The sequence below is a fragment of the Lagopus muta genome, chromosome 17 (assembly GCF_023343835.1).
Source record: "Lagopus muta isolate bLagMut1 chromosome 17, bLagMut1 primary, whole genome shotgun sequence".
Classification (NCBI taxonomy): domain Eukaryota; kingdom Metazoa; phylum Chordata; class Aves; order Galliformes; family Phasianidae; genus Lagopus; species Lagopus muta.
The window spans coordinates 8,303,106-8,324,544 of record NC_064449.1 but is presented as its reverse complement, the minus strand read 5'-3'; the positions used below and the strand labels follow the sequence as shown (position 1 = coordinate 8,324,544).

The 21,439-nt window shown below is 42.4% G+C and overlaps 1 protein-coding gene across 2 annotated transcripts in view; it reads right to left on the bottom strand.

The window, feature by feature from the left end:
• The window catches only part of TMEM132B (transmembrane protein 132B), a 182,796-nt gene that overhangs the window by 94,608 nt on the left and 66,749 nt on the right, over positions 1-21,439 (bottom strand). For both annotated transcript variants that reach the window (XM_048963875.1, XM_048963874.1), the window contains exon 3: positions 13,579-13,719. In XM_048963875.1, coding sequence (XP_048819832.1) covers positions 13,579-13,719 — 141 coding nt within the window. The remainder of the gene's footprint in view (positions 1-13,578; positions 13,720-21,439) is intronic.

Here is a 21,439-nt window from a genome sequence, read left to right as displayed (position 1 = left end):
ATCTGGCTCAGCAGCGAGCTGCAGCCCAGCACCAGGCTGGCAGCCAAACTCCTGGAACAGCTTCTGTCGGGAACAATTCCCATGTGGAAACAAGCCATGAACACAAGGACAGCCTAATTACAATTAAAAAGGAATCTTCCCAGACCCAAATAGGGTATCAGCAACCAAGGTACGGTTAACCCCTTGCAGCAGGAACCAACAGCAAGCAGGAGGGGTCTTGCCACCCAAAACACTTTTGGAAAGAGTCTACTCCCCTCTGTCACTGCCAGGAGGTGGACTGAGGGCCCAGCAATGGCCCAGGCCCTGTGGTGCTGCTCAAGATGGCCACACTCATCCTACAGCATCCTCTCCCCACCGCCTCAGACATGCTGCCATTTCGCTGCAAATACGCTTGTTCACTCTACTTAAATCCTCTCTGTGCTTTCCTTTGGAAGGGAGGATTTCAAAATTTGATTTGTTTAAGTCACTAAGTACTCTCTGGTATTCCCAGCAGCTCCTCTAGCTGACAAGGTTTATCCTTGTCGCCACTTTGTTGTGTTTTATGAATAGGGACCCAGCAAAACCCAAGACACCATTTAACACAGAACACATTAGTCTTCTACCCGCCTTGCTCGGCGCCTGGTACCACTTTCTCTACCAGAGTGTTACACACAGAATGGTCCCTCTAGGCGATGTTCTTAGTCAGGAAGGATATTAGCTGCCCCCAGCAGAGCATGCGACTGAAATTCCCACAATCCCTGCAGTTTACAGCACAGCTGGTAAAACATTTGTGCACGTCAGAGAGACCCCAATCTGGTTCCCACCATGGCGGCGTCAAGCCAAGCACCCTGGGTGATGCTGGGAGGTGCCACCCAGCCATGTGTGAACGCCTTGGTGCTTTCCTCCCAAATTCCCCATCCCTTTTCTTACAGCACCAGGGTCTACTCTTGCCTCCTTCATTAAGGACACGAGCTGGGCAATGTGGAGTTGCCACCAGGAGGCATAGTATGCACAGGGTGAAAACCACGTCCTGCCCATGGTGGGTCCCCTAACTGCAGATAAAGAGATCAGACACTCTGCACTGATAAAGATAAAAACCTCAAATGAAGGTGCTACCCAGCAAAACACAACAGCTGATACCAGAGGCACTGCAGGCAATCAGAGATGGTGAACCACACAGAAACACAATGAGAGCAAACCAGAGCAAGGCAAACACAGAGTGCTGCTGAGGCACTGGGAGCTGATGCTTGGCCAACCCCATACCCATGCACCAACCTCCCACAGCAAACAAAGAATCAAAACCTGTCTGTCCATCAGGAGAGGTGCTGCACCCACCTTTGGCTGGCAGAAGAATCAAAGACACTCTTCCCTTCCCATAATTCATCAAAAGAATTTGTAAAATTCAAGAGAATCTCAGTTATGCTTAGAACACCCAGAATCTTACTTATTTTCAATATAATTTCTTTTCAAAGCATTTAACAGGGTGAAACTAAGATTTTCCCAAGTATCACCATTTTCAAAAATTATGATGTATCACATTCACTATCATCTGTCACACTGTGCTTTGGGATGGAGTTTACTGTGAGTGACAGAACGTGGCAGATCAGGAACATGCAGGTGTGTGACAAACAAAATCAGTGTAATCACAAGTCTCAGAAAATTGCTTTTAATGTTATGTTTATACGTGTAATTCCATTAAATTACTTGGGCAGGATATAGATGGATTTCACTTTATACAACTGCCTAGAAATCCTAAAATTGCATGTATAATTACTATACAGTTATGATGCAGACTGCAAAGACGTGTCAAGTAGAAAGATGACACTAAAAATGCTGGTAATAAAACAACATTCAGTTGTTGCAAATCAATGATGGGAAACGGTTTCATATATACTTAATTAAAGAGTTGAGCAGGTGAATGTATTCTCTTCCAAATAGGGACATAAGTATTACCCACTTCAAATGTTTTACTCACCTTGACCCTTAAACTTTAATGGGAAGATTTTCAGGGTAGTCGGTAATGAATTACTCGACTGACCTCTGTTAAGAGCTCTAGAAATCGCCCCAAGCCTCTTGCTAACAGCATGAAGTGCCTGCTGAGAGGCTCAAGAAGTTGATAACGGGATACAGAGCGTTTAATTGCTGGTCACTAGTTCAAACCTCGCGTAAAGCAGGGATGGCCAGGAGTCATTGCCACGGAATGCAGTTTGGCTCCTGATGCGAAAGGAGATGTGGAAAGAGCTATGAATCTTCCCCTCCTCAGCAGAGCCCATAACGTAAATGTCCCTGCCACATTCAGTGCTATATGGTCCCTTACCATCAGTAATGGGGACACTGCTACAGGTAATTGTCCATGGGCAGAGCATGGGGGGCTGCTCTGCACTGCTTCTGTCCCAACCTCAGGCAGCCCCTCTCATCTAGACAGAGTGGAACCTTTAGCAAAAAATCAGGGGGGAGGAAAATACATTTGTAACTAAAAATAAAATGCTATTTCATTTGGTGACTGTGTAATAGTGATTTTATACAGTGCCGTTAAAAGTAAAATTCAGATAGGAGGAACTGCTGACTGCTGCTAAACTGCAGAATTTTTACGTTCTTTGAGGCAGGAACATGTCAATCTTTTATATGTCTGCAAAATGCCATGAACATCTATGGCACTGTATAAATCACAAAGAGAACGATGCAAGCAAACAGAAGTTATGGGATCTTATCTCTTCGGCAGATTTTGCCCTATGGATAAGGTAGCTTACAAAGCAATAATGAAATACTATCAGCAAAATAAAGTTTTAGTGGCTTTTTATTCTTAACAGCATTTTGCTAGCACCCTGTCAATAGAAGCAGAGCTTCAACTGGGACCAAAAAGTTCTGATTTGCATATGTTATCATGCAAAATGAGATTTTATTCTACTCTTGCCTTCAGAAACACTGAGCCATGCATAAGATCACATCACCAAAATTAAAACAATTTATTGTACTGGAAGTCTCTTCTGTTAGTTTTGGCCAAGTTCCCAGTTCAAGTGATTAGTGAAACCACAGAAATACTAATTAGCAGTGCAGGGATCCTCAGAACTTCCAGTGTTTGTGTTCACGGTGTATTAGCAAGTAGACTGACCATGTTCATCTTACAATTACTGACTGCTCCATCACTAATTGTCGAGACAAGAAATCAAATCACTAGCAGAAGACAGATGACTTAGGGCTGACCATGTGGAAGCCTGCCCTACCACAGCATGCAGTCCAGCTGGGCTAATGCAAGAGCCCTCCTCAGCATCACCAACGTGCAAAAATCCCCTGCACATTCATGAACTCATCCTAAGGAGTTTTTTTCACTGTTCTCTCTTTGCTTTCTTGTCTTTTGAATCTCATGAAATTTTCATAATTTTTTCATGACGAGAAGAATCTTGCTTTTGCCTTTAGATCTGAGATGAATTCTTTTATTAAATCACACCAGGAGTCTGTGACTTACTGAATAAGCATTTGAGGATACATGATAAAAACTGCAAGACTTGTCAATATGCATCACCAATACTACTTAATAAGGCTATGCATCACAATTGATTCCTCCACAGCACTTTGAGAACTTAGAGAGGAGTTCAACCACTGGCCCAAGGTCAGGTGCAGACCATGGACCCATTCGATCCTGATCAACTCCCCAACACTTTGGTTTCTGAACAGCCACCGTTATACAAGACACCATTTTGACCAGAAGTGAACTTAGATTTTCATCCAGAGACCCAATTAAAGCCATCTAAAAGACGATTAAGTTGGGTACAGTGTGTACAAATGAGTGATCTGCCCCAGTCTTTTGGGGCGCGTTTTGACTCCAGTATTACACCAATCCAGCACCAAGCATATTATTTGCAATACTGACAACTGAACAAAACTTTCAAAGGCAAAACATAGAAAGCAGCTATGAAGGGAAATGGGTCTTTCCTCGCCTCATCAGATGAAAAGTGCATTGGCAGCTCCACAGAAGATATCCAAAACTCTAATTAAAATGTTCTTCCTAGAGCAGGCCCTAACCCTGCCATATCCCAACTGCAGCACACACTTCATATTCCAGAAGGCATCTCCCACATAATAGTTTAGCAACCTACACTGTTGCCTGGAATAGAAAAGTACATCAGACTTGAGCAATTAAGCTTTTCTGTGCTACATAAGCTGGAGAAGAACCACACAAAGAAAATAGCACAGAAAATGAACCGATGGATTACAGGCATCAGCACTTGCAGATAAAGGAGTAGTTTCTTTCCCTCATTCAGTAATATATTTGGAGGAATAAGGCTCGTGCTGACAAAGAAAAATGTAACAGGCAGGACTACAAATAAACATGCATTTAGCATTCATTTCATCACAGAGAGCTCCAAGTTCAATTTAGGATTCACATTCTACCTCTGTCACAGAGATATCCTACAGTTTAGGGTATGGAAACATTTAAAATGAATTTTATTTGAAATAGGGAGATAAGTGTCGTTAGGGAAGGTCATGCATGCTGAAAACATTTTATTTCTGTATTTAAGCGTGGGGTCTTATTGCAAAAAAATAACAGAATAAAGCTTAAATTTGGGCTTTTGTGCATTAACACGCTTTGTTAAAAGTTCCTGATGTACAGAACTGAAAGATATGAGAATCAACCACTCACGGCAGGAACCCAGAAGCACACTTGCAGTGTGCAGCAGATTGTCGTTCCACCATGGCTGCAGCAGCACTACAGCTCACATTGCCACCTCAGTTCTGCTGATCTCTGCAGAGGGAAGGAATCCAGCAGACATCCTCTCATCAGAAGAGGTGAATATAAGTGAGGACTAACTGACAGCCCAACCAAAAGCTCCAGGAATTCACTGGATCACGAGGCATGAGCACAAATTGTCCCACTGCAGGTGGTCAACTCCTTATTCCATTCAACTAGTTGAATGAAATCCTGCCCCCGGCCACCCAGTTCTCCAGCTTGTTACGATACTTACTGTTATTATATTTTTAAAAAGTAGAGAATTTGTACTGTAAACCACAAGGAATGGAGCTCCAGTGCCTTTAACCTTTAAGCATTTGTGCTAAGGATAAACACACAAATGGCTGAGCACCTCCAAACCAATGCAAGTCCGCTGGTACTTTCAGCTCCTACATATGATGTGGTTTTTTAATTCCTCCACTAGGGATCTTTTGGAACATGCAGAAGTTCACCTGGCCTAGGGCAACAGCGTACATAAAACCTGAATATTAGAAAAGTTGAGTGAATTATACACTGGGAAACAGGAGGGAGCTGCGGTGCTGTGCTTGACCCATTCTGCAATGGTGTCAAACCTCTATAAAAGAAAAGGGCAGTTTCTGCATCCATCCAAGAACTGCCACCCATGCTCTGATCCCTCACGTGCTGTGACGTGGATGACATTTATTCAGCTGAATAAGGAAGGAAGTGGCAAATTTCCAACATCACTAAACACCAAGCAACCCTTAGTCCAGCTGAACACAGAGCAACTATCCAATTACTGGATTTCAAAGGAGATCAGCAACCCCTCAAAAATGATACAAAAAAGTGGAATCAAGGTGTGCAAACCAGCATGGATATCTGCTCTTTGCTGTGTGAATTTCAAAGGACTGCAGAATTCTAAAATACCCCATCTCTCATGGTAGACCCTTTCTGAAAGGCTCCTGAAGGAAATTCTCTTCTACAGCGTGTTTCTCAGGCAAAAGACTCAAGGTGTTGTTCATTAAATAAAAAACAGTTTTCATTATTAAAGCAGTCACAGTCAATATGTCCCATACTCATCCTGAACATTTTTATTTTCTTCTTAAAAATTATTATCTACTTTTTTTTATGGCAAGGCTCGGCAGTGACAGATGATCCATCAGATTATCTACTGATTTTTAATGACAGCATTTTGCATTCATTATTCCCTACTTAAATCACTCTTTTTAAAAGAGGAGTAACTTATTTCCTACTCCTGTCAGCAGAGAAATTAAAGAGTACACCATTAAGAAGAGTGCTTATCTAACAAAAAGATCCACCAGTCAGATGTAGAAAAGCAGCATGGCTGAAAACTGCCCAGCAGGGAGAGCAAAAATACCTCTGCTGCCCGCTCACCGCTCAGACCGATAACTTCTGGAGTCAAAAAATCCTAAGAGAACAACCTAAATTTCTTTTTGATCGCACAGTGCTGAGCGCACCCTTGTTTAAAGAGTTGAAGCACTCTATTTGGGTGGGTGATGCCAACCCAAAGAGCTGCATCACCTCTGCGGTTACCTCAGAGGACCAGAGGATTTGCAACAGTGACGAGTCTCCATTTACAGATTCATCGCACCGCTGAATGTGCAAGGGCTCTTAGCTTTCATCTGGTTTCATGTTCTCCTCAAACAAAACATTGAGGTTCTCCTCAAACAAAATACTGACACTCAGCTTACTTTCTCTTTTTGCAAGAGTTACATTACGGGTTTCAAAAATAATCTTTTCAAGTTATAAACACGGGTGAGGAATATCAATGGGAAAATGACTGAAAAATTCAAACTAAAGCAAGAACTAATTCATGCAAACTTAATGCTGGGATATTATATAATTTATTTGGCACAGATGATTCAAATAAATCACACTAACAAACTTAATATTTGCCTGTACTTAAATAGTTGCCTAGCAACATCACCTCCTAACAATAAAATGAGTTCAATTTTTGGCCAAACGCCTAATAAATGAGTTGTTAGCTTTGGTACTTTCATGCACTGGCTGTTAAGTAAGCAAGTCAACACACACTGCATGGAATTCCTACGTGTGCAGGAGGCTCTGCTACAAGTCGAGCTCATAAGCCGGTAAAGGTGCGAATTAAACATGCCACACATACCAGCTCTCCGATTTCATACACATTCAGTAATCTCTTCCAGTCCTATTATATCAAGGAACAATCCAATTATGGCTCTCAAATCTCTGTGTACAGTTGCCAAAAATAAATCCCTTAGTAACATTTCTAATATGCTCAGGAACATTTCTGTGCGACAGGAGAGTTCAATTTCCAATTTCAACAATATTTTCAGGTGTGACACACTAATGCCTCTTATTATATATAGTGTGTCTTACCATCAAGACCTGTATTTTCCACACAGAGCTCTCCCTAATTGCTGACTCCAAGTACCTCCTTTATCACTGTAACAGGCATCAACAGAACCAAGTTAGGTACTTAAGAGCAGGCAGTTACTTAAGTGGCACTCTTCTGAATCTAGACTTCGGTTTGCCAGAAGAACAGGTTTTATTACTGGGAGTATGTGCCTAAGTACAATATTTACAGAAGAATCAGGTCACGTTTGTGGGTAATGGTATTGACCATGTGTTCTCCATCCCTCTCCACTAAGCTCACTGAAACTTTCCTATCAGCAAGGATGGACCTTCTGTGGTAACTCACATGCAGTAATTCAAACAACCATGAAAACAAACAGACTGGCAGAGCCTCAGAGAAGCCCACTGACTCTTGAGTATGTCATACTCCCTTTGGCAACTAATATGGAAAAGCCATGCAAGCACCAACGGATGAATAACAATTTGAAGTCATTCACTCATCAGCATGCATTAGGTATTTGTTCCCAGCCTTCCTGCTATATTCTCTCAGCCCTAATTATGCAGACTATCCTACCCTGAAATTAAACTTTCCCAACTGTTACATTAAGATTCGCATCTAGGAATGATATACCCAAAATGAAGTTAATTAGGTCAAATTCAAAAACAAGACTCATTTCAGAATGATCAGGCTCATCTTTCAGAGGAAATATCACTCAAAATATGCACTGAATCAGGTTTTGTGGAACACACTGGTGAAGAGGTTATTGAAGCCACTTGGTATATTTGCTGTTGAACTGAGAAAACCAAAGTATCATTGAGTTGCACATATGTATTTTTTGCTATTTAACCCAGATAATATACAAAATCAAAGACACTTATTAAGAAATGGCTTCCATTGGCTTACACCTTCTGAACTGCCAATATACATATATGGAGATCAAAATTGAAAGGGCCGAAATTAAAAGCTCAGTGTTTGTCTGTCAAACCGCTTCTAGAACCAGGAAACAGACTAAAAAAAGCCTTAAGCCTCAGACACAGCTGTGACCTATCGAGTTGTCAGAAATCAGAATCAGCTCTTCTGATCCCAGCATCACACCTAGAGGTGAGCAAGGCCTGATGATCTAACTTAGATACTCCTTATGTCAGATGTTACCAGCTGTTAGTTTTCCACATCATTTTCAAGCCCCTGTACCACGTCATCTTAAACCACTGAATACAGGTGAATACTGTTGAGTTCTTCCAAAAAGAAGTTTCCCACTTTCCAGATTTTCCAGACAACTGTCAAAATCCCTTGCTGTACTGCTCGACGGGTTTTTCCAGTTATCAAAGATGCATTTGTTCAAAAACATCTCCTTGGGCCATAATAAAAGTACTGCACCAGCACAGCACGGCTGCCTTAAGAAGAGCCACTACTTTCTTGGATGCATGAACCACAGTAAAGAAGCAATTATCCAGACTAGCAGTAAGTAATCCCTCTGACCCATCTCTTCTGGGGACTTTACCAGAGCAGCAGTGAGTTTAACTAAGATAGAGGAAGAAACAGCCATCTGAAAAAGCCGGCTGGCCAGGAGAGGAATCATGTGGTTATCAGGCTATTAGGCTCCCAACAGGAGATGGACAGACAATTTCATTGTTCTTAGCCTTGAACGAAAAGAAGAAAAAAAAAAGAAAATATCCTCCTGAAATGATACATTTCCATTTGATCCTAAAATCGCAGCTTTCTACACTAAGTGGTCCTTCCTACTGCTGTTAATTGTCTATTATTTTTTATGTCCTCTTTAAGCTACTGCGAGGTGTCAGCACTTTTATCTCACTGAAACATTTCCAAGCCTGCTTGGATTCTTTCATACAAAAAGGCACACATGTAAAGAATAAAGGTTAGTTAAAATTCTTCTTATCGGGTTTCCTGTGTGACACCATTGAGTCATTTGTGTTTGAAAATGTGTGTGGATGCTTCTCAGTGGAACACTCTTTACACAAAGCAGAGCAGACTCCATCACTCATAATAGAGGTCGCAACCTTAAAACCGGTACGTTGAAGATAAAAATTCTCTTCATCAATGGCTCAAGAGACGGTGCAGCCTTGGGGTCTGGCCAAGGCCAGAGAATGAACTCCTACAGGATCTACAGGCCACCCTCACTCCACATTCAAAGCACATTTCTTTGCCCATGACACTTCTGACCTAAGCAAAGCAGCAAGTGCATAAGAATAGCAGAGGAACACCCAAGGCAGTACACTGCACCACACAGTCTGCGACTTCTGCCCACACCTTCAGCTCCTCTTTTCCTTTTCAAGCAAAACCTTCCTTCCCAAAGATCCAAGGCTGCTGTGATGGATGCAGTGCCCAAGGACAGGAGCTCACACTCTTTCTGCCTCCCCTACCTCGGTCCAGGGCCAAGCTTTAAAAACAAAACCAAACGATACAACATTTTTGCTCAGTTCATCAGCTCCAATAACAGATTTACTTTAAATAAATACGTGCCCATATCTTAACTGACAGCCAATTTCACATCTTTTTTTTCTTTTTTTTTTTCTCCTGAGATTTCAGGTTCAAAGGGCATTCCCAAGTGCAAAGAAAAAGAAGTGAATTATTTCAAAACAGCGGGCTCTATTTGCATACCTATAAATACATGAAACAACTGCTTTCCCTGATTTAAAGATACATATGTATAAAGATACATAGCACACGCTATGGTCATAATTTTTTAAAGTCATTTAAATTATTTGAATTCTTTGAACACCTTTTAAAATGGCAGAGAAATGGAATATCATTGCAGAATATTAATTTTTTATTCAAGTTTGAAGATAGATAAAGTCAAATGCCGAACAGCTGAGTTGGTCTGCATCAATTAAAAAAGATATAAATTGTCCATGCAGCAGAACAAATAGTTCTGACAGAAACTTAAAGAAACCTCTGAAGCTTCCAGCTTCCCTATTTCTGCCTTCTGAGCGTCCCTCACGCAAGTTTAATTTATGCAGTGATGGATATCCTGAGAGATGGAAGCTGCATTATTGACACGGAGATAAAATAATCCCTGAGTGAGAAGAACAGGTTTGGTCACTTTATGCTCAGCCTGCAGGTGAAATCAATTTCAGTAACTTCGCCAGTTAGCATAAATACAACCTTTCTGATTAAAGTACTACTTTGTCATGGAATTAGATTCTCCCCCAGCTAATAATCCAATAAAATGTAATGACAGTTATCCTGAGTGAGGAGAACGACGTCTCTTATACTCCCTTCCAAAGGAGAGCGGACACTTCTCAGCCTCAACTTTTGAGTCTGTCCGCCTCGTTCCTGTGAGCCAAAGGTCAGGTCACACCAAGGTGCTGTCCTTCAGCTTTCCAGCAAAGTAGAAACCCAGCACCATGAAACATTTTGCTTTGTGGGGCCTTTCAAATGAGAACACCAGCGGTCTGAAATAACCCAATCCTAAAACAAGCAGGATCACGGGCAAAGTTCCTGCTATACCATGCCTCTGGATATCAGTGCAAAGTTATGGGGCACAGCAGCTTGCAATAATCCAACATGTCACCCTACAGCACAGGGTAAGATGCCAGTCCTTCACACATACAGCTGTTCTGCATGGACAGCTGGGAGCTCCTGATTCTTATCTAAGCCTGCCAGCCCTGACTTCCTCTGCTCCTTGCAAAACGCACTCTGCACTCAGCACAGAAATCCATTAAGGTTCTTTCCTATGAACCTTTTCCCAGTTGCAGGCATCATCCAGGAGTGTGCTTGAAGTAGAAGCTGTATCTTTTTGAAGCAACAAACTTCTGATCCAACTAAGTCTCCCACAATGAGATTCATGGAGTTCCGCCCCCAGCACAGAATAAGCACAGAGGACAACCCATCTCCTTGCTGAATGAGCTCCCAAAAAGTTCCTTTGAGATGACAGCAATGGGGGCAAAGCAAGGCTCTGCACAGAGCAGAATAAGTGCATGCAATATACTTGTGTATATTTAAAATAAATCTTTTTATACCCTTTGTTCAACTACGTTATCAAAAGAGGTTTTAAATACAAGCTTCTGGGACGACTAAAGAGGTGAATTTATGAATGTATTCCTAACAAAACACACTCTGCAAAGCTTTAATCTGTGAATTGTGACAAGCTTGGACAAAATGGATTTTTAATAGAATATAATGTAAACTGCCTGAAACATTGTGATAAGGATTATTTTTTTTTAAAGTAATGCGCAGAAAAGGCACGATGCACTCCGCATGAAAGGAGGAAAGGTCTTAATTTAAACCATTTTAATGAACACTCAATTTGCGTAGGGAAATGTGAGAAACGGAGATGAAAACCTCATGATAACGATAACATTGCGGAGGGGAGAAGGAGAAGATTAGGAAAGTAAGCAAGTTTGAAAAGGCTGCCACCGATAACAGCGGCTGAAGGGAATGGAGAAGGGATTGCCACCGCATTGCAGCCCAACAGGGCAGATCTCCTTGCAGCAGGGAATGCTGCAGGCTCTTACTGGGGTCATGCACTGGGGAGGAGGGAGCAGCCCAAGTACAGAGCAGTGGAGAGGCAGTGGACAGACAGACATCAGCATTGCAGCAGAGACATGGCAGGATGGTTCTCGTTTTCACCAAACCTCTGCTCACATATAAACTGCCCTTAAGAAGCTCCCTGAGTTTCTCACAGGCAGTTTTGCCACACTGACCTCAGCAGCAGCAAGTTCAAGCCTCCGCTTGTTTACCCAAAGCATCAGAATCCCTACGAAACACTTAACATCTCCAAAAGAAACAAGAGGGCCACCGCTATGACCAAAAAGGCAAATTAAAGTAAAGATCAAAGCTAAATATTTACTCTAAGCACTACAGTATTTGCAAATCTGGAAGCGATCTTTCAGCAGTTTCCATTTGCATACTTTAATTAATCCAAAAATATTAAAACTAATCTCACAAAGGAAAGGGTCAAAGTATTAATTAACTCGAGATTCCTTGCTTTTGTGCAATTTAACAGTTCAATACAAAGCAAAAATCAGTTTTAATAAAAAGTAAGTTACTGTGACAGGTATAATTCCATGGATTAGTGAAACCACGTACAAGGCAGTAAGTTTCAGTACCTTGCCTGTTCTTTTTTAACCTTAAAAAAAACCAGTTGCATTAGGTAGAAAGTCTCCTCTGTCCCACCAAACCATCTTCAGTCTTCCTCTTGCCTCAGCATTTCACAGCGCTGCACCCCCAACCCCAGAGCCACCGTACCATGAGCTTTCCACCACCAGTGGGTCCAAGGCATTGGATGAGTGAGGAAATGTAGTTGAAAGACAAAGGATTTGGTGACAAAGCTTATTCCAGCCGCCAGAGCCCTGCTTCACCACTGCAGGAGCTCACGGAACCCCAGCAAAAAAAATAAAGCATGAGAGGCAGCCACAATTTGCAACAGCACAAATTGAGACTTGCAACTGTGATGAATGGAAACAAGAGGGAAATCTTTATCGCTGATGTTTGTTTTTCAGTGGGCAGGAAGGGCATGAAGCAGGTAACAAACTGAAGTGTTTCTGTGACTTTTAATGCCAGAAAACTCTGCATCACTTAAGAGACTAAACGCATAGGAACCGCCTCCCCTCGCTTTGTGTGTTTGCAAAGCAAATGCCCACATCCCACTCAGTCACTTCCACTCTCCATCCTTACTGAAGAGAAACAGGAGCTTTCAGTTTGCCATGCGCTAGGCCTGTTTTACACATCCAGCAGTTTTCCTTTTTGTCACTGAAAAGTGAACCCAAGGTGAATAGCTCTCACCTCAGCACTCATACTGCAGGTACCCAGAACTCCTTTGCTCCCCAAATACAGCTCCAGAAGTTCAACAGAGCAGAACTACACTTTGCATGCCAAACCTTTGGCAATAATCTTCCTAGCTCTAAACAAAGAGCTTTCAGGAAGAATGGGTGCAGAAGGCTCCTCAAATCAAAGTTTTGACAAAAAGTTTTGTGCTTTTCTAATTATGATGCAATTTAATGCTAAATGTATGCACAGTGTACTCTAAATGTACAGTAACTGCATGATAATGAAGAGAAATTGCTTGTATTGTCAAATACATAATTCTGACTAACAATATAAATTTCTCATTATGTTTGATATAGCTGGCGGGAGCATTACCATAACAAATGCACCCAGCATTCACTAGACAGTTCATAGATACTCATAGGTGTTCTGCACCATTAATAAGGAACACTTAATAGCTATTACTTCTGCAGCTTTTCAAATAAAAGAGACAGCATTGTCCTATTTCGATTATTTCTCAATTATTCTCCATATTTTTCTATTCTAATCCACTTATTTATCCATTGGCTCTTTGGCAACGGGACTTCTGCTGCCCTTAAGGTGCAAGAAAAGAAAATGTGAGCCAGGACGAGTTGGCTGCCTCTAGTTACACTCAGCCATCTATTTCTCAAGCTCAGAAGCGAAACGAAAGGAACAAAGCTCTAATCACAGCACTTACAGTTCTTCCAACACAGACAAGAAGGAGCAAATGCTACCGTTAAAAGAGCAATAGTACTCATCAGGAAAGTTTCCATCAGCATTTCAGCAAGAGTTAATGCACAGAGGAGCCTACCTGCTTTCAGGGTCTGGGTCATTGTGCATGCAGGTGATGGTGGCAGTGGTCCTGGCGCTGTCAGTCTCCTCTTGAACTCCCCACTGGTCCGCATCGCTGACTCTGACGTCCAAGATCTTCACACCTGGGGCAGTCTTAATTCTGTTGGAGAACCACAGAGATCTCCTTAGTTACAGACCCCATACAAATAAATCCACAGAGGTAAACAGAGGAGATGAAAGAGGAAATATTCCCTCTTGCATTAGTAATAGACTGATACGTTGCAACTGCAAGTCAGCCTGCTTCAAAAATAAAACAGGCCCAATTATTTTAAACAGATGAAGTATGAGTTTCATTATACGCAAAGGTGGTTAATTTTCAGCTGGAACAGTGTAGAAAGAAGAATAAGAATGCTTTCTGCTTCAGTGGCACCAGTTTGATACAAATGAAACAGATGTGACTAAGCATAAGTTGATTTAATTTGTTGCATCTGTCCTGAGATGGAGGTTCAGAGCACTGTGATATAAAGTAGATCCTCCTGCCTGCAAACCTTTGGGAGTGAGGTGGCTCTTAATATTAGGGGGATTTGCACGGAAAAAAATGTGCTTTGCTGCTCGAAGACCACAGCACGGGAAGAGAAGAGAAGGAATGTGTTAGGATAAACCCTGGACACAGGCTGGAAATAATGATGCCATTGCACTGGGATCTACCACATGGAGTATGCAAAACTAGCTGATGGAAATAGTGTGTTGACATGAAAAACCTTAACTTCCCAAGCACAAGTAGCACTAAAAGCATGCAGTACTTGGTAAACATCACAATTTTTTGCCATTTGCTTGAACAACAAAAAAAAAAGTCCACGCTCCAGCAGGGCTCTGCATTAGGAACAGATTGCTAAGGAATAGGAAACAAACTGCTTTTAATAGCAGGAACTTCATTTGTGCAGCTTGACTCCAGAAACAAGCCTGGGATTTCGACAGGAGTGCTGCAAATATGCCTGGAGAACAATTAGGCTGAAAGCAACTGCTATCGTGCCGCGTTCGCCACTACTGTGACTTAATTAATTAAAAGCAAGGCCAAGAGGGACCTCTTAGTTGTATGGTGGAATTAAACGGCAACTGCTGTGACATGAAGCGTTACTTAACAGTGAGTTGTGATGGATTGGCCCCAAAGCCTCGTGGCCAGTCGGCCCTCACTCCACTCGATTAAGAATCTCCTTTAAGTTGCAGCTGAGTTCGTGGTCCGGGATCAAACTCACTTCAGCACTCAGTGAGTGGTCTTTTCCTCTGAGAAGGAATTAATTTGTCCTGCTTTTATGATGCCCGTGTTTCTCCCTGCGAGGCTTTCCTGACGTGATGGACCAAACCCATGCCTGGCATAACCAAGCTGATGAAAAATGGTTCCTGGCGGGAGAGAATTTCATTTGATATTTTTCTAATTGTTTCCTTCGTGTTTCTCCGCAGACATTCATATCTCCAGACAACATGCCTCAAAGCTTATGTGCCCTTTCCGTATCGTTTCCTCTTCTTTTTTTCCATAGGAACATTCATTTATTTTGTAGTAATTACACTGGACCAAATCATTCCTGCAAAACACCTACATGGCTTCATTTCAGACGGGCTTGTAGTTTACATGAGAGAAAGAACCAAGCCTTCAGCAATGGAGCCCATCCTTTTTTCTTTAGACATAGTCAACTGCACTTCAGGGGGATCAAAAAAAAAAAAAAAGGATGCTATTTTAATTTTCTCTTTCCCAGACAAAATTATATACTTTCAACAAATTCACCTCCCCACTGTCCCTTCACTTTACTAATTTTTTCTTGACAACAAGCTTGGAAAACTCTAACCCAGCTTTCCACCCAAGTCAAGGCCCTGGTGAATAAAAGTTTCATTGAAGGGCAGGAGATGCATGGGGCCAGGACAGCTGGATTACACCACGATTTCAGGATTCATCAGCCTCTTCCCATCTGTCAGAAGCCTGTTACGCCCTCCCACACAGCTCTTGCACTATGGATACCCTCACTCCACAGCACGCTCTGTCTTCTGCTCCACTCTGAGCCTGGTGGGTCTCAACACCCCAGCAGGACGTGGTTCAGGAGGAGTGGGACCTTTGCACAGCTCCATCCTCCCTCTCCTGGGTCTGAATGCAGCCCATCTGAGCAGCAGCTGAGGTTCTCCTACTGTCCTGCTCACCGCTGGGCTCGTCCTTCAGAGCACTGTTCCATAAGAGGAGCTCATTGACCGCGCTTGCAGCCTTCATTCACTGCCTATCCATCTACTGTCTTGCTGGTTTAGCATCAAGTGAACATCACATCCACTGCTTCCCTGCTCTGTTTTCCAAAAACATCTCCAAATGCTGCATTTTAGGAAAATTTCCAGTCTAATCCTTTGCAGTGCGTCTGCTCTGGTGGGCTGAGACAAGATGTCATTTTGCATTTTTGGATATCAGTACAGCCAGAAAGGTTGAAAGAAGATAAAAAAAAAAAAAGTGAATTCAGATTCTCGCTTAGGAAAAAGTCAAGAAATTCAAATCGAGCAGCCTACATATGGAAGGTCGGAGCCTACTACTCTTCTGATAAGTGATTCATGTCTTTTAGTCAGCCCCCAAATCCTCAGGCACAAAACTGCTGTGAGAGTTGCTGACTCAGAGCATGGAAAAGAATGGGAAAACCCACTGGGAGTTGACAGGAATTGGAACAGAGATGGTGAATGGCCAACGCGAGAGCCCAGGCGTTGGGTGTACTGCCTGCTATGTGCCAGGCTTCAGTGACAAGCTTGGGCAGATTGCTTCATTTCCTTACATCTCCTTTCCCCATACAAACTACAGGGAAGTGCTGTTCTTCCATCTCCTAGGGAGCTGCAACAATGCACAGAATGGATCGGAAAAAAAAGAAGTCTGACGTCCTTTAAATTTACCACCTGTATTCACAGTCTGTACCACAAAGGAGGTGACCATTTATTCATGATGCTCTCTTCTTTAGGGCTGGAGGGAGCCCAAGAGAAATGTGACATTCTCAAGCACAGCCTTTCATGACACTTATGACTGTGAGATCTTCAGAAGAGAGAGCTGGTGGGGATGGAGGGGGTAGTGTCAAAGCTATTCAGAAAGGGAATCAATGACAATTACTTCACGAGTGAATCTTGCCCTCCTCTCCACCTATAAATGCAGAATGGAGGAAGCTGCTTTCGAGTTAGATTGCAGAATATATTTGCTATCCCCAGCAGAGCTTTTTCCCCAAGCAGTGTGCCCTCCATGTACTGGGTAATATAAAGCTGGAAACATGATGGACTGAATGGAGTGGGTAAGAGAAGTGTCCCCAGCCTGCCAAGTTGGAACAGCTATTTTAAAATGCAATCCCAGCCTTAAATGTATGCGACCCCATGAATTCAGCAGCTCTCTCATTTAGTACAAGAGGAGGAGAGGGGAAAGTACGAGCAATCACCAGGGCTGGGATGTAACTGAAAGGCTGCAAGAGGGATTTAGGCAGATGAGCACCAGTGAAACAGTGCCGGGACTGCCACTGCCTCCTGGTCAATTAGCTGCAGCATCTGAAAGGTAAATGTGGGCAACACACCCAGCACCCCTCCTAGCAGCAGTAATTGGAACTAAAATCTTGGTTAAAAGAACTTTAAAATAGAAACAGAAGAGAAAGATGTTTAGGAAATAAAGCAGGAATGTGCTCACAGCAGATGGAATGTGCTCAAAATGATAGGAAAAAGACTTTTCCAGAGCTATTTTAGAAATCCGCTCATCTCTCCCCAGCCCATTACAGGGGAAAACATAATCCGAGTTAAATCCTCTCTCAATAACGTACTAATAATAATGGTTCTGATCATACATTTCCTTTGCAGTTTCCAAGCACTTCTGCATTCAGTCCTTCAACGCTCCTTTTTAGCCCAATTAAAAATAAAATCATCGTCCTTCCCATACAGGCAATCTAAGCTGTAGGCCAGCTTAGCTAACCCACCCAAAATCATACAGCTTGTGCAGAGCCAGAAAGGCTCCCATCCACCCCAACTCCGTGCTCACACATCGGCTAGACACCCCGACCCATCTTTAACTCCACACACCGTGGAGCTGAGTAATTCCAAGCCCTCACAGAGCATTTTACAGATTTGAAGAATCGCACAAACAGCGAGCAATTAGTTCTGAATGAGGTCCCCGGGGAGTTTCTAGTTAAAATACATGTGTTTTAAGATACATTAAGCCAAGCATTATAAATTAAAATAATCACTGAACTCAGACGTAACAGCTGAGAACTTTCAGGAGTGTGGGAGAAACAGGCAACTGCTCCCGTATGGCAGGGACACAAGCAGCCCTACATAGGGGTAGAGCATATTTTCTGAAGTATTTATCCAAGAATGTTATTTCTTTGTTCTCTTATGTTTTAAAAGACTTGTCACAGCTTTATGTTCAAGCTATTTCCCTATCAAATTCTTCTTAAAATAGCAATGCTAGGCCAGCTGTGTTTGTATTAATGTCACAGCGAGTAAAGCTATCAAAGTATTTAAAATGCACATCAAAATACACAAAGATCCTGGAACGAACCAAGCCTTCTTCTAGAGGCCACAAGTATAGGAGCACAAACAATGTGCCTTTTTGTCACATAAGTGAAACAGGCAGCCTGCAAAGCCTGGAGGAGAAGTGTGGGCAGATGTGAAACAGAGGGCATTGCAGTGCACCAAACAAAAGGAAAACCCCAAAGTGTTAGAATGATGACATCAGGCGGTTGAAAACTTAACGTGACCCTGGTACAAACCCAGTGACAGTATGTACTACCAGTAAAATGAAGTGGGAACTTATGGTGGGACAAAAACCCACCATATTTGGCTTTATCCCTAAAGAGAACTCAACAGAGACAGAAACAACGACATCCTGGGTCAGCTGGAGTGTTACTCAAGATGTTGCCTCTTCATTTCAACCCAGCTGAAACCTACTCCACAGGCCGCTCCTTCATTGCCAGCCCAATGCATAACTGCTCCAAATTATTTATCAAAGCAAGACATAGATTCACTGCGCTCTGCCTGTTCTGAGACGCCATCATGGGGCCAAGGTTCCTCGTCACCAACCCACAGAAATGCCTCTCACCTTCACACCACATCAGGAAGTTTGCCTTTTCCTCTCTCCAGGATAACTCAATTTCTCTCAGCGTCTGCTATTTTTATATAACCTTTTGTAGCTGTCTTATTTAACCCCATCAAGCAGTGGGGATGCAGTTGCTAGGAAAGCAGTTATTACTGCTGTATATCAAAATATCTCCATCCAACAGGCGCTCAAGGAATAAAAGTCAATGCCAAAGTACCAGGAAGAGCAAAGTAAGAGAAAATAGCTGTGGTGACCAGTGCAAGGCAAGGCAGGAACAACGCTGACATGGCGGCCAAAAAAGCAGAAAGCCCTGGGGAGGTGGAAGCCCTTTGCAACCTCAGAGAGGACTGATGCTGAAGACTCAGAACGACACAATTACCACTCTTCTAGACAGACACATGAAGCTATCAACCTATTTTTTCAGCCCAGGGAATGGATCAAAATGTGCTAGGCATCAGACTCGCTAGCATATTGGATTTTGAATAATGAGAAGAGTAAACAGGGCTTTTCATTTGGATTCTGACAGTAGAGTGCTTTCCACGTGATAAATCAACTGTTAAGAAAGACAAATTAACACAGCCTACCCTTGAAGCATGATGGCTTGTGATTCAAAGGAAGCTTTTACAGAAGCACAACCAAAATAAGGTGTGGTATGACCAACAGGAGGTGGTGCTGGGCAGACCAAAATCCTCCCCCCGCCTTTCAATCGAACTCTACATAGAACTTAGCTAAAAAAGTACTCCAAATTTTCTCCAGAGGTCCCACTTTTCCTAAAAGCTTATAAATATTTTAGGAGAGATTCTCTGCTCTGTTCTAAAGCACCAGAGATCACTGAATTTCACATGGAATTCATGATATCGAGAAGATAAATTTCACATCTGAGAAGGTGAGCCAAAGCAGGAGGGGTCACTTCTCATGAGTTTGTTCAAAGGGAAAGTGCCTCAGAAACTCTTACTAGATATAAGACTGCATTCATAACATCAGCAAAGAGCATGTGAGCATCTCCAAAGCAGTCCAACATTATCATGTCTTTACACATCCAAAAGGAAAATTCCAAGTTTTTGCCTTTTTTCTTTTAAAGGAAAGAAGGTATTGAGGTATTTTTAAGTGTTATCGTCACACGGTAGCAGAAAGTCCATTTTTCAGTTTGCTCTCTCTCTTACTCAGGTACATAAAACAACAGTGGAAAGACACTCTAATAGGCTTGAAATTAAAGCTATTAATTTTTATCCTTATTTATTGCTGTCACAAACCAGACCTGTTTATATGGGTTTGCAATGCTGCTATGGGAATCTGAGAGGTTCTGAAATCTTTCTGCAATACAAAATCAAAACACTGTCTCTCAGCAATCTCCATTTCTATCAAAATATGTCAGCAGTGGAATGTTTTCCTTCAGGGAGAAAAAGGCTGCCACATACCTGGGCAGGAGATGCTGGGTGCAATCCCTTTGGCTCACAGCACTCTATTAGCCATTTAACTCAACTGGCACATTCAAAATGGGAATAAGCATCTTTTCTTGCCTTGGTATAGAAATCCATTCCAGGGGAAAAAAATAAAATAAAATAAAATACTGCAGGTCAAAGAGTTCTGTAGCAATTGGCATTTTCGTAATAAAACTGAAAGCTGTAATTTTTATTTTTTTTCAATCCACCTGAAAATATCGTTGGGTCTTTGACACATTGATGACTATAATTGTAGCATAAGCAGATGTGGCTTGAGATTGCGCTGAAAGCTCTTCAGTCCCACAGCCCAGCCCCCTGCCCACACCACGGGGAAGCGTTCCAGGCCTTTTGGCTTGGCTCACCTGGAGGGCAACAAGCACAGAACACCTGCAAAGAAAAACCCAGATCCAACAGCTGCCTGACGCTGTCAGAGCATTCAATAAACACGAACTCAGTATTATTACTATTGATCAAAAGGGAGGGGGGAAACCTTCCCCAAACTCTGATTCTTGTGCTACCGAACAGCCCTTCCTCATTGGTATGCACACCCTGCTCTGAAAGAGGAGCGATGTTTTCCTTTCCTCCACTCAGTTAGCTGAGTTATGATGCAGTGATCGTTATTCAAAGAGCTCAAGAGTGCCTGCTGCCCTGCACCCCTCCAACACCTGCAGGAACTGAATTATGTGCCCTCTCTTCTGCAACACAACAAGCCGTGCCGTCCCTCCTCCGTGGAGAGGAGAGGTAAAATGCTATAATGGTTTCCTGTAACATAGGGTTGTAGAACAAAAAATCAAAGCCTGCTCAGACTCTTCAACCTTTCTCTGAAAGATCTGATGCACTCCCACTATGTCCTTTACCTTGAAACCAACGCAATGCTATAATAGATGAAACTATCCCTTCAAGCCTAGAAGCACAGGAGAAAATGCATTATCAAGTCTGAAGGTGTCCGAAGTATTTGAACTTGGGATTCTTGCAATCATGCAGAAACACAGCTTTGAAAACTGTAATGAAAATATCAAAGCAAGTCAGAGGTTTCTTCCTGCAAAGACAAAGATACTTATAGGTTTCCTTTTATTGAAAGGCTCCTTTCAGAAATCAGTGCTGCGGAGATGTTTGCAGCCTGAACAGAGTGCAGTCCTCCTGGGAGACGGCGAATCTTTGTGAAGGGGTCATTTTTCTGCCTCTACAAGTGGGAGGGAAAAAAATATAAAAAAAAAAAGAAATAAAAAAATAAAAGAAAGAGAAGAAAAAAGCCCTGAAGGTCACAGTTTCTGAAAGCACCCAAACAACAATAAAGAAGAAAAAACTTCCCATCCATCTCTCCTTGCAAAACCAGATAATGAGCTCCATAGCCC